This window comes from Oryzias latipes, chromosome 6, assembly GCF_002234675.1.
Source record: "Oryzias latipes chromosome 6, ASM223467v1".
NCBI classification, from domain to species: Eukaryota; Metazoa; Chordata; class Actinopteri; order Beloniformes; family Adrianichthyidae; genus Oryzias; species Oryzias latipes.
In genome coordinates this window covers 29,270,557-29,284,147 of record NC_019864.2, presented here as the reverse complement: position 1 = coordinate 29,284,147, position 13,591 = coordinate 29,270,557, and the positions used below count along the sequence as shown (strand labels likewise).

At 41.7% G+C, this 13,591-nt stretch overlaps 2 protein-coding genes across 6 annotated transcripts; one reads left to right on the top strand and one right to left on the bottom strand.

Annotated features, from left to right (window-relative positions):
- The first annotated feature begins 698 nt into the window (after positions 1-698).
- Positions 699-4,680, top strand: LOC101155846 (V-type proton ATPase subunit E 1). 2 transcript variants are annotated; one of them, XM_004069847.4, is made up of 10 exons: positions 704-851; positions 1,154-1,219; positions 1,308-1,417; positions 2,618-2,684; positions 2,781-2,870; positions 2,944-3,012; positions 3,094-3,188; positions 3,284-3,371; positions 4,202-4,269; positions 4,334-4,680. In XM_004069847.4, exons 1-9 carry the CDS (start codon positions 819-821, stop codon positions 4,262-4,264), a joined length of 681 nt encoding a protein of 226 aa, XP_004069895.1. In that variant the 5' UTR covers positions 704-818; the 3' UTR covers positions 4,265-4,269; positions 4,334-4,680. The 2 variants fall into 2 exon arrangements, with proteins under 2 accessions (XP_011474795.1, XP_004069895.1); XM_011476493.3 differs by having other exon boundaries at positions 699-851; positions 4,202-4,680.
- Positions 4,681-5,112: 432 nt separating this feature from the next.
- LOC101160478 (mitochondrial glutamate carrier 1) lies at positions 5,113-13,339 on the bottom strand. Of its 4 annotated transcripts, none has more exons than XM_023956076.1 (10): positions 13,016-13,337; positions 12,082-12,323; positions 11,762-11,884; positions 10,231-10,286; positions 9,918-10,008; positions 9,581-9,696; positions 9,315-9,504; positions 7,356-7,528; positions 7,102-7,177; positions 5,113-7,027 (listed from the first exon to the last, which is right to left on the bottom strand). In XM_023956076.1, the coding sequence occupies exons 2-10, from the start codon at positions 12,099-12,101 to the stop codon at positions 6,886-6,888; spliced, it is 987 nt and encodes a 328-aa protein (XP_023811844.1). In that variant the 5' UTR covers positions 12,102-12,323; positions 13,016-13,337; the 3' UTR covers positions 5,113-6,885. The 4 variants fall into 4 exon arrangements, with proteins under 4 accessions (XP_023811844.1, XP_023811845.1, XP_023811843.1 ...); XM_023956077.1 differs by having other exon boundaries at positions 12,082-12,230; XM_023956075.1 differs by having other exon boundaries at positions 11,762-12,323; positions 13,016-13,339.
- Between the last annotated feature and the right edge of the window lie 252 nt (positions 13,340-13,591).

The following is a 13,591-nucleotide window of genomic DNA, read 5'->3' as shown; positions in this document are numbered from 1 at the left end:
ATTTGGTAGAAACTAATTACTTTTCATTTATGTTTTTCCACGAAAAAGAAAAAAATTTAAGTAAGTCAGTTTCTGTATTAAACCATATTAAAAATGTAAAAACTAAAAATGATCAATAATTAACAAACACAAAGTTGAAATAAATGTATTTATTTAAAATATTTTTATTTGTATGTCTATTTATTTAAGAAAGAAAACAGATGGCACTTTTATACAAAGGGAAAAACAATCGATTAGGCAAAGGGCATCTGTTTTCTTCCTTGAATTTGATTTTAAGTAAAATCTCACAATGTGTAATGACAAAGGTTAAAATAATTTCAACAAATCAGTCCATCGCCTTATTTAAGGAAGGGTCAAGCTTTAAAACAATAAGTTTTTTATTGTATCTTTTTTAATACCCATTAGAGGGATAACTTTTATTCTCATGCACCACTTGAAAACCTTGACCAGTGTAAAAGTTTTCAGTCTGCGTGTTGCCTTTGCAAACATTACAATTTCTAAATCACTCCAAATGTGATGAACTTGTGGCAGCGTCAGACTAGCAGCATTTCAATTGTATTATAGTTAAAATTCTTATAATTGTTATATTTAGAACAGATCTTACAAATTAAAAGCATAGAAGTGCCCCTTTCTGTTAAAAAACTGCTGAGGCTGCTTTTATTTTGAAGGTTTCCGGCGGATGTTGAGCTCCAGCTTTGCTGTTTTTCTACCAGAAAAAGAAAACGAGGGGGGTTTGTCTGTCCTCTGACTCCACTTTCTTTAGACTTTTTAAATATATTTATATATTTGTTATTCAGACTCATAATAATAAACCAGGCATGGCGCTGACCGACGCGGACGTTCAGAAACAGGTAAAACCTTTAGTGTTTCAGTTTAAACTTTCAAACTCGACAAAAGCTAACGGAGAAAACTAAGTCAATGTGATTTTAAATCATGAAACTGCACTAAGATAGTTAGTTTTAGCACTTTTGAAAAATATTTTTACTTAAATTAAATTAATTCCATTTAAATGACACGACTGTAAAAACCTTTATCTCTAAATACAAATTATGGGGGAAATGTTCACACATTTGTTTACTTTTTTCTTTACAAACTAAAAGTCAACAGTGAGAAAATGTAAAGGTAAAATGAATAAAAGAGTTTCTCCTAACAGATCAAGCACATGATGGCGTTCATTGAGCAAGAGGCAAAGGAAAAAGTTGAGGAAATCAATTCTAAGGTAATGGACGCGCGCGCCCGTTGCTCCGAATTGATTGTGTGATTGATCAGCGGGTCACGAGCCGAGCGCACGTGCGTCTGTTTTGCAGGCGGAGGAAGAGTTCAACATCGAGAAAGGCCGCCTGGTGCAGACTCATCGAGTGAAGATCATGGAGTTCTTCGAGAAGAAGGAGAAGCAGATCGAGCAGCACAAGAGAATGTGAGTTGCTGCTCATTTAAGGACAAACCTGAGGGGAAAGGAAGGGGGTTTCTGTTGAAAAAGTGTTTTTCTGGAAGTCAGTTTGTCAAAAATGTTTATAGGATAAAAAAAAAAAAAAAAACAAGCAGAACAATAAAAATCTTTGTCCAGAGGCAGCTTTATTGGACGCATCACCTCCTATCATTGCCACTCCATTATGTCAGAACTGAAGATCCCTTGTTTTGTCATGAAGAACGTCCTTCCTGCTGGTTCCACCACCTCTGTTCTAACCGTAAAGATAAACAACTGCAGAAAGGAGAACAGGAGGGTTTTTTTTTTTTTACCTGGACTCACGCCAGAACACTTTCAAGGTTCTTCTGTTCACTGAAACGTCTTTAAAATTGTATTTCCCTCCCAGATTTCTCATATATCCCTATATATATATATATATATATATATATATATATATATATATATATATATATATATATATATATATATATTTAAAAAGGTTTGAGATAGTGTTGTAGTGGTTGGCAGCTCCACCACACAGCTAGAAACCAGAAAGGGGATGAAGCTGGTGAGGGAGGGGGTGTTAACTGTGTGTGATCACTTCATTTTCATATTTTATGGCTGTTTTATTTGCTTTTATGTTAACCGTTTCTGTGTTTTCAGTTTGAATGAATGGCGCTAAACAAATAAAGTTTGAGTTTATGAATGGAGGGATGGAGTCCAGGTCTCGTCCTGGACTGTGGCGATTCTACTCATTTCAGGAATTGCGCAATCGAGGCGTTCTTTCACCTTGGAATCTGCGCCGTAAAAGTATAGGAAACACAACAACAAAAAAATCCTCCGTTGCTACGGACATTTTAAAAATTACTTTTGCCTGTTCTTTTAAAAAAATAGATGACAGCAAGATGACATCAACATCTAATGGTTGCTATGGAGATAAAACCAACAGAAAAGCAGTTGTTTTTTTTCATGAATTTGTCACGAGCAGCTCTGAGCAGGGGGTGAAGGATGTCAAGGGGTCACTCAGCCAGTGAGGGCAGGTAAAAAGAGGGCAGGTAGCGCCTGCGGGCCAAACAACACCACCCGTGTTTTTGCTTTTTTTGTTTTGTTTTGTTTGCTAGAGCATCTGTTTAGGCTCATTAACAGGTAAACGTACACGCCTGTAATGGTAACTAAACACGCCTGACCTCAGAAAACTTCTGCTCTCAGCCAGACGTCCCACTTGATGAATCAAGGCAGGCTGAAGGTGCTGAAAGCCCGAGATGACATGATCACGGTGAGACATCCGTCTTCATGACAACAAACATTTTAGGACTGGAATTCAGTTAAAAAAAGTTTTTTTGCACCATAATTCCACTTCCTTCCTGATCAGGATCTGCTAAATGAAGCCCGTAAAAGACTCTCTGAGCTCGCCAAAGACCCTGAAACGTACTCTAAACTACTGGACGGCCTGATTCTTCAGGTAAAATTCAACAGTCGTCGAGGAGAAAATGCCGTTGATCCCAAAAGGTTGGTTTATTTTTTTGTTTTTCCAGGGACTTTACCAACTACTGGAGCCGAAGGTGACCATCCGCTGTCGCCAGCAGGATGTGGAAATAGTTCAGGTGGGGCAGCGTTGATTTATTTTCATTTTTTTATGAAAGCAGCTGTCGGTGTGACTCTGTTTCTTTGGTCTGACCCGGCAGGCGTCCGTCAGGAAGAATATCCCCATCTACCAGGAGGCTGTGAGGAGCAGCATCGCAGTCAGGATTGACCGGGATCTTTTCCTTCCTCCTGACATGTAAGGTGGTCTCATTGATCCCAAGTTTCTAGTGTTTCTGTTCCCAGAAATACTCCTTATGTCAACTTTAAGTTTCTCTTTTTTGTTTTACGCAGCTGTGGAGGAATAGAAATGTGCAATGAGAATGGAAAGATCAAAGTTTCTAACACTTTGGAGAGTCGACTTGAACTTCTGGCAGAGCAGGTAGGAGTTCATTTGGTGACTTGAAGCTAATCCAGGCGTTTAAAGATCCTCTCTGATTATCTTTTGATCTATTTTTAAAGTATTCCCTGTGGTTCTTTAACTATAAATGTGACGTTTTTAGCTAAAATTAAAAAACGGTGCTGTTTTCTAGGACCTAGTTTGGAGAGTTTGGCAGGAGTTCATTAGATATTTACCTCCGAGTTGTGGTTGGGACTGTTGGTGTGGAGCAAGCCCGCCACCACTTCCCATCATCCATCTATTTACACTCTTCTGGTAGCTTACAGCCCCCCACAACCCCCAACCGCACATTATCAATGACACCTAAATGCCAAGCGTATTTTCACATAACTGTCTTTTTCAAATGGCATTTTTTTCATCTGCTCCCGGTTCACAACAGTTTGAATAAATAACTCCTCAGAAATGCAGTTTTGATTATAATTGTTCTAATATATGTCCTCCATCATCAGAAAAATGCCACAAGAACATGTGGAAAACAACAAAACCATTTTCTTTGGATGGGTCTTTAAAATCAACAGATGCAGTTCCTGTTTTGTGCCACCAGGGGGAGGCATAGCAAGACAAAGTTTGAAGATGGGAATAAAATGTTAGATGAGTTATTTAGACTTGGATACCACACAAAGTAAAAGATAACAGATGATGTCAACAATTTGCTTCATGTTTTAGTATAAAAGTCTAGATCTAATGAACATCTTTTGTTAAATTAATATTTCATTCATACTCTCGTTGCCCATACAGCTACTTGTCTTACTCTCCAAACAGATTGAAGTGAGTTATCCGTCTTTTTTTTCCCGTATTTTCCTCCCTCACAGATGATGCCGGAAATCAGGGTCAGCTTGTTTGGTGCCAATCCCAACCGTAAATTCCTGGATTAATGATGGTGAATATGAAAGTGGGTTGTTCTTTTTCTAAGTCCCACGCAAACTTGGCTCTTCAAAACTTAGGAAGATGTTGTCGACGGTGACACCGCTCCGCTTCTGGTCTCTGGTGGAGGGAATGAGGGTCTTCTTCTGCTGGCATCTCTGTCTTCCAGCCACGACGACGCTCTGCTGTCACTAATGCGCCTTAGGAGCTTTAATTACAAACTGAAGAAGGATTATTTTACGAGGTTATGTGAAGTAAAATGTTTTTATTTTTCTCCTTATGGCTTTCAGCATCATGAATGCTGCTCTCGAGCATCTCTCTGTCTTTCATGTGAACATCATGGGAAGAATCTTCATTTAGTTGATTACGGGTCAACTTTCCCCACCAGCTCTTCAAAATAAAAGCTTCAAGAGTTGGCAGCTCCTGACTTTCTGCTGCGCTCTCCCCCTTAGTTTGATGTAACCTGAAGTATTTTCACACTGACTTGATTCCTGACAGAATAATCCAAATTGAATGTAACTTTTTTTATGGGATTGAGACTTTAGGATGTCTCAAGGGTTTGAAAATCCCTGCGGTCAAAGAAAATGCAACATCAGGGGGCTAGTTTTGTTTAAATAATGGGCTCAGTGATCAACCTGGTGCTCTTTTATTTATGTTAAAGTCTTTAAATATACCTCACTCATAGTTGACTGGACTTTTATTTGATTGCAGTTGTAAGGTATGCATTCAACTGGACTTTATTCAATCTTTATTTTAAATGGTGATCTTAATGAAGTCTGCAATAAATCTAAAGTTGACGATACAAACATTTTGTCTGATTCTTACAGCTTTGTGCAAAAAATAAACACAAAATTTTGACTCTGAGACAAGAGGATTTTTTTATTTCCAGCTTGTGGACCTTTAAACTGCATCCCCTCTACATTCTGGATATTGGAACGGCTTGGAGGCTCCGGCGACAACACAGCGGGATTTGCATTAAAAAAAATTTCCTTCAGGGCTCCAACATTTACAAATGTCTCAGATAATTAAGACTCCGTCTTTCAACAGCACCTCGTTCCTCATTTAGCTGTCTCTAAATGACAGCATTAAGGCCTTGATTATCACCTCCTACACTGATTTTTTTCTTTTTTGTTGTGATGTATCAAAAATACAAGTGTCCGTTTTCTTTTAAGCCCAAGAAAGCTGCGGGAAATGAACCCTGGCGGTTCCAGCAGTCCAACCTTTGACCTCTAAGCAGGAAGGGACCTTTGTGTTGAGCTTTATTGTTTGCCAAAACGGGTATTAAAGCATTACAATCAGATTAGCAGATGACTTAAGAGAGGCTTGACAGGAAGCACCTTCCTGAGCAGCAAATTAATCCAAGATCTGGACCTACAGCGTGTGGCGGGGAGGGGGGGTGTTAGCGTAGTAAACTGAATATGTTGGCCAAGCCTCTGAGCTCACATGTTATGTCACCTGAAATTCAGGCGGAAAATGCTATTTCTGACCTTACGTGAGGATGGAAGAACCAAAGAAATGGTGGGATGGCATTGCCACAGGGGTCTGCGAGCTTCAACACTTAAAAAGAGCCAATCGGGTTCATTTCTCATTGACTAAAACCCAACAGGAGCCACAAAGTCTCTCTGCCTCCTTTAGGAAAACAACAAAAAAACACTAGTTTTTATTTATCACGATTATGATAAATATAAATGAACTTTTTTTTTGTTTTGGGCATAAATAAAACCATACAAATAGAAAAAAAATGCAACTTTTTTCCTAAATATGAAATGGTTCATAATTTTTGACAGAGGTTCACGTGACTTCATTTCAAAATAAGACACCAATTTATTCATCTTAATGCAGAAAATAGTAGGTAATGTTATTTGAACATTTGTGGTGCCTCTCAGACAGAAATCAGAGCTAATTATGGACCCTTACTGGATTTCTGGACTTTACGGCGCACCATGAATTCTTGAATTGTTTTTAGAAAAAAACAGAAAATCCACCCAATAATCTGGTGCACCTTAAGTATGAATCCTGGTTGATTTTCTGTAATAAACGGCGCTCAAAATGTTTTAGTATGCCTTCAATAAATGCAGCTTAAAGAATTGTTGGAGGATTATGGGTAGTGTAGTCTATGGCCTTGCGGGGTGATAGGTACTGTGACTCATTTGACTGTTTAGTTTAACTTGATCCTCCTTGTAGTCCAAAAAATTTGTAACTTTTTAAAATAAAAAAGCTTTTTTCTTCAACCAGAGAGCCACTTGGGGGGTGGCAAAAGAGCCACCAGTGGCTCCGGAGCCTCAGGCTGCAGACCCCTGGGTTAATGTTTGGCCTCATTCTACATGCAGAAGTTCTTCATTACAACCAGAAAATCATTGGAAATGAACCGGCTCTGGCATATTGCACAAAGCACCCTTCTGGGAAACCCTGACTGAACATTTAGATTAGTCACACGCGTAAAATACCTTTTTTTTTTAAAACAAAAAACCTGTCTGTCATCGTGTAAGATCCTAAAGATCTTTTATTTTTAGTAAAGAACCATTCTATGATCTTCTGTGCTTTAGCAGAAACGTATGTAAACATCTCTGTTTATTCTGTGCACCGTGTTAATATAAACGACACATACGTGGATGTAAATGCCTTTTCGCTGCTATCCAAAAAACCCCAAGGCTGTTTCTCCCACCCCAAGAAAGTAGACGACCTGTGCGATGCCAAAGAGAGGAGCGATGACCAGAGCGCGGCACGTCGCACCCTTCAGGAAGGCGGACGGGCCTTCGCGCTCCAGGATGCGTCTGCAAGGCAACACCAAGACGACGATGTCAGGAAGACGTTCCAGCACGTGCTGTGCTGCAGGTCGTGACCTTACCGCGTGCAGTCCACAATTCCTCTGTACGTGTCTTCGCCTTCGCCTTTTTGTAACGTTTGCAGACGGGTCTTTATCACTGTCCACATTTGAAGCAAAAAAAAAAACCAAAACTTAAGTCAACTTTGGTATTCTGTCCTGATAAATGATCAAATCAGAGGAAGAATAGAACATCTTAGAAAATTTAAAGTTGCCATGACAATGGCTTCCACTGATAATAAAAAAAAAGACTGGATGGATTTTTTTTCTCCACTCACCATCCAGAGGCGTCACAGCCACAGCAGCCACGGAGCCGGCAGAACAGCCGGCCGCGAAGGACTGCCAGAACGGCGCCCGGGCCTGCGTCTCAGCCTGGCTGCCGGCGCTGTCCCGGCCCAGCGCGTTGAGGTTGGCGAACAGTGGGAAGTAGATCATGGAGAAGGGAACATCCCTGGGAAAAAAATAAAAAAGAGCGTTTCCCTGACTCGTGGGACTGCGGACAAGCAGGTCATGAGGGACGTGAACCAGTTTGAGAGGAGCAATAGCAGCAGACATCGCTGCAGGACCCCCAGGGATCAATGGTGATTAGGGCTGGGAAATATAACAAGTGATGCAGTAGTTATGTAAGCTGAAGTCAGATGATACCGTTAATATTGAGGCAGTGTAGCATCAGGGCAACGGAAGAAAACTAGTTTGTAAAACTGCTGGATCACAGCGGAGACATCACTGAACATTTCATCTCAGCATCTATTAGGGACGCCATGAAAGCCATCCATGTGTTTCACCGGCTGGGTGGGCAAACTTTTCGACTGGTGGGCCACAAAGGGCTCTAAAATGTGACGGAAGGGCCGGACTAGGAGCTGATCAGTGGAGCGTTTTGGCAATCTACCTCATAAGAGAAGGAAATACCATGCTTTAATTTGGAAAAACTTGAAAAATCAGAATGTGGCGGCCAAAATATTACATTTTTTTATTTGCTCCAGTCTTTATGCTACATTTCAGAACAGTGGCTTTTGTTCTCATTTTAGTACCAATTGCACTGATGGGTTGATGTCCCTCGGTGGAAAAACACAAATATAGAGAAATGCTGTGTTCATGTGCTGTTGGAATGATTGTAAAAATTATTATCCGGCTCGGAAAACACACGTAAACTTTAAAGATTATTCTAGTTTGGCGGGCCGCATATGGCCCCCGGGCCGCAGTCTGTCCACCTCTGTGTATCGCCATGGAACCGAACCGTGACAAAAATGTATCGCTGCATCCCTGCTGCATCCCATTAGGTTTAAAGTCTGTGCTAAATTTCGGAAGGTTTCATGATACATCATTACATTTATTACATTAGTATGAGCCTACGGGTTTTTCTTGCTAATTAGCAAATTTTAAAAAAGAGGAATTTTTCTAATATTTTTGTTTTTTTACACAAATCATATAAAACTGTGACCCAAACTGAACTCAATCGTCAAGAATCCTCAGCATCTACTCACGTTTGTTTGGAATTGTCATAAAATTGAACAATTGTCCTCGTTGTGATTGTAATGTAGTTATTCAGTAAGTCAAAAATAATCTTAGGAGACACAAACCCTTTATTGTCGTTGTTTTGGCCGGGAAGTGGCTCAAATCCTTCCAGTTAGTTTTTTGTTTGAGGCATTTGTTCCGATGCATTCATGGTCATGAGAACTTACTGCAATAGTTGTTTAGGGTCATGTTGAGAAGTTCTGAGATAACAGTCCATCTGCATAATTTCATCTGTTTTGATATTTACCAGCTTAAGTAACAAAACAGGCCCATATGATGATGTTACCACCACTTTCATTACTACTGAATGTTTGAGTTTCGTGCTTTTGTTGCACTTTCTCTTTATCCAACCTCTTTGTTGAACTATTGGGCTGAAACTCGGCTTTGATTTTTGCACCAGATCTTGTTTTACTGGATCCAGAAACAAAGCTGCTCCTACAGAACATGAGCGGCCTGTGGATAAGCGGACACCACTGTCTGCTTTTCAGAAGCTCCGTTTCAGGAGGCCTATGGGTTTGTATCTAGTCTTCAGAATCTATTTTTTTTTGTTTTGTTTGGAAGAATCGTCCGCTGCTTTGGTTTTCTTTTAAAAATTGGCAAAAGGTTGAAAAGGTGGAGGAGAAAACATTATGGAAAGATGGATTAGCACATTAAAAAATGTTGTTAAGTGTGATGAAACACAAAACACAACATTATTGTGTGTTTTTTTTCTTCTTTCTGACCTCATTAAGGTAGCTCCCGCTCCCCTGTAAAGGCCCGCCAGGCCTCGGGTCTTCAGCAGCTGCGCAGTGATGCTGGTGGCGGAGGGCCGCTGTGGAGGAGCTGGCTGTGCTTGTGGTGGAGGCGCCACTAACGATGGGGCTGGACCAGGAGCAGCGGCCTGAGCTGCGGCCGACACCGGTCGTTGTGCAGCTGACGGGGGGAACACAAACCGTCACAAAAGCCAGAGGATCTGCTGGAGCAGCCGCAGAAATTCAGGAAAACTCACCAAGCCGCCCCGCATCTTGCAGCTGGATCTTCAGCATCTCCATGGGTGTGGTGACCACCACCTGGCAGGTCCCAGCCCCACAGCCAGCAAGGACCTCCCCCCAAAGGGGCAGATGCCTGGAGACACAGAGTCATTGGTGGGAGAAAAAAGTTAAGACTACAAGAACATCTGCATGACGCTGCTCAAGCCATGCAGTGGAAACTGTCTAGGTGGCTGGAAATGAGCAAGCATTGACTTAAATGTGATTATGTGTAGCCACGGTTACCTAAATCCTAGATTTTAGCTGTTTTTCCTTCAGATACTTCACTTTACAAAAATAGAAAGGAGTAAAGATTACCCATCCTTCGACAGCTTCTGCCTGAACACATCGTTCGCTGCCAGTTTGATTGCTTTTTCTGGTGTGACTAGGGTCAGGTTCACTGCTGCCCCTGCAGGAAACGCAAAAAAACCATCAGGCATCCTCAAAATAAAAAGGTCCAGGCAAAGCCAGCGGCTCCGGCAGGCCGCTAAGGACCCAACGGCATCAAAAAGCAGGAAGAGACTTAAAGGATTTCAGAGTAAACACCAGCGTAGGCGGCGAGGCTACCACCTGGAGCGGTGGTGGCGTTTGTTCCCTGGATTAGGACGCGGTTTAGGGACACAAAACTTACCCCTGTAGCATCCAAAGTAGCCCTCTGAGCGCACCGTCTTAGCCAGACAATCAAACCTACCAAAAGAAAAGGGGAAGATAAACAGCATCATTAACAATAATCACATGTATTACAATAATATATGCATTCATTGTCCTTCTTCCTCCTCTAATTTAAATAAGGCGTGAGATTATTGTCAAAATGGGTGGAGAAATCCTTTTTTGTCTTTAAAAAAAAACAAAAAACTTGTGGAAAACTCTTGTGAGGAAAAGTTATCTAAGCTTTTTTCCATCTCTGACTCAGAGCGGAAAACCACAGACAGGACGGCTACGCCCAGGCAGCCTGCAGTATTGATGCTCTGCAGAGATATGCTTCACATTTGGGGTCAGTGTGTCCTTTGGGGACACTGTCCTTTCTTCGATTATGCTATGGTTTCAAAAATATCAGCTTTAAAGACCCACTCTGGTGGAAAAAAATCCTGTTTTTGGTGTTTTTATGTGGTATTTTTCTGATGATGGAAAACATATTTTAAAGGAAATGAAGCTCAAAAACGCGTTTCTGAGTATTTCATCATTCAAATAGTCGTGAATCTGGAGCAGATGACAAAATGTTGTTTTGAAAAAACAAACAAACTGTTTTTTTATTCCCACAACCTCCGTGCTCTGCTCCATTCTGATGCATCCACTTACAGACAAACAGATCAATTTACGTCTTTGTTTTCTTCGTTTGAGCTGCATTATTGCTCCAATATTGCTCGCCATTTTTTGTTGCACCAGTAATGTTAGGTTGGGGGGCTGAGGGGCTGTAAGCTAGTGGGAGAACGTGTAGCCAGATCATTCAGTTATGGGTAATGGGAAGAGGGGCCGGGGTTTGCTCTAACGATCACAATTTGGAGGTGAATTTCTAATGAACTCCTTCCGCCCTGGAGAAAATATGCCAAAATGACACAGTTTTTGAAATAAATGTTTTTTGTGAAACATGGCAGTGGATGCTTTGAAAAAGGATCAAAAGATGATCAGAATTATTTTTATTTATTATTCTTCTGTAATTATTATCACTTCTGTTTGTTTTTTGTTTTATTTTAGCTCCTGGGTTGAGTTATTCAGTATAAGGTAAAAGTTTTATTGTATTTTATCCTAAAATTTCACTATCAATGCATGAAATCAGTTCTACGTTGATGTAGACTGGGATTTAAATAGACATAACAATGAAACTATGCTTTTGGAATAACTCAGTTACTATGTAAATGTAAATCTTATGATCTATTGAATTCATTTTTCTATGAAAGTGATTTTTCTCAATGCAAACAATTTTTTTAATTCCCTTTTTTAAAAACAGATACAATCTCTAATCTTACATGTTTGAATGCCTGATAGTTGACACTGAACAAAACTAGCAGTTTAATCAGTTGAAAATGATCTTGCATTGGGTTGTTAACTTGCGATGACCAACTGAACGGAGTCGGGTTAGTCGATAATTGACCTGTTTGGAAATGGGACGGAATAGTTCTGGAAGCAGATTAGCCAGTCAGGGTCACGGAAATCCCACTTACATTCCTTTGTAGACTTGGATTCCCTGCTGGTTCTGTAGGCGGGTCTTTGCCAAGTCAATAGGAAATACACATGTCACGCCGACCAGGCCTGCCACGCCCCCATTAATCAGCTTAGCGGGGAGACTGCAAAAGGGATCAGCGTAGGCATGCACACACATATAAACAGACCCGGCGGGACCAGGCAGACCAGACAAATGGTGCAAATGAGTTGGCCAGTTATGGAAATGTGTGCAAATAAAACAGAGACGCTGATGGCCTCAGCAGATTCACACGTTCAGAGGGTTTAAAGGGTTAAAGGGACTTGTTGTTGCAAACCTCACCTCACTTTCTTTTCTCCCATCCTGCCAGCTCCTCAGGAGGCCCCCGCTCCTCTCCTCCTCCTCAGCGCAAACCCCAAAGTCGCCAACAGGTATCAGGCCTCACCTGTCCAACGGCCGAGGGAGGGAAGGGAGCCCCCCCCCTTTCCCCTCTGAAAGACCAGGTGCTGAATGTGTGTTTCTTGGGGGGCCAGCCTTTCTGCTTTGCTGCACCTCACATGAAAACCAGACCCCTGTCTCACCGTCTGAACGCACAAACATGCCGTTATTGGGGATTTGCCCTTCAATGCGAAGCAAATGAGAACAATTCAGTCACCGTCGGGTCTCGCTGCTGCTTTGAGGTTTTTAAAAATCCCCTCAAACATTTGGAAACGTGGAGTACAGAGGAGGAACAGCTAGAAGGGGTTGGATGGAACAAAGAGGGCAGAGCTTGAAGAAGTCAGTGGGACGTTGAGGACATCTAAAGTAAAAAACCTGAAAATAATCATCTGTTCTTCTAGAAAGTCCAACTAATGTGTGAAACCTCCTGAATCTCAGCTCTTGTTTTCTTCTCATTCTTCGCTTCCTCTTCTTTCCAGTCTCTAATTAATCTCTTTCTTAATCTCTCCACCTACACTCTGCCTCTATTTTTACCTCAGTAAACCTCAGCCAGATCCCTGCCCGACTTTTCCACAGTCGTGGAGACGATGGATCCTACTACTACTAGGGATCTTTTTTATTTTTTACTCTTTCGCTCATGAACTCAGTCTTGCCTGCTAGTGACATTCTGAGCATGCTTTTGCGCTGAGCCTCTTTCTGAGAAACTTCCTTTCAGCTCAGCAGTGACGCTGCCAAAAACCCCAAACCAGAGAGGCTCACCCTCCCAGCCCAACTCCAGCTTTCCCAAAAGCAACACTAATGCAGACAGTTCACCAAAAACCATTCTTTTCCAGCTCACCTGTGCTGAAGCATCCCACCGCCGGCTGGATCCGTCCTCTTCTCTCCCAGAGCTGGCAGCAGTGGTAGTCAAGCGAGAGCGATCAGAGAGAACTGCCCGCCGCTCAGGGGCCGTTGCACAAACACCAGCATTGTCCCGCTGCCTAAGTCCCTCCCTCTCATGGTGACTCCCTGTGGGACAGCTCATGGCTGCCCCACAAACCCCGCAGAACCTCTGGGCTGATCATCAGCAGCCCCCAAAAGGCTGTCAGGGGTGGCAGTGCGGCCTGCCGTCCGTCATCCTGCGGATGGATGATGTGGAAAGTCTGAACAAAGACACGAGAAGTTTCCTCAGTGTGACCTCTGTGGGCTGCATTCATTTAGTTACGTAACACCTCCACAGACTCACTGAATGCCGCCAAAGAATTCCAATGACTACCGTCTGTAAATATCCACAAACTAGTTCTCTGAACTCTTTACCTTTTTATGCATTGGAATCTCTTAAAATGAAGAAAAATAAAATGTCTTTGGTTTCACATACATTCAATTATTCCTCCCCCCCTCCAACAAATGCACATTTCACTCACATTTAAAAATG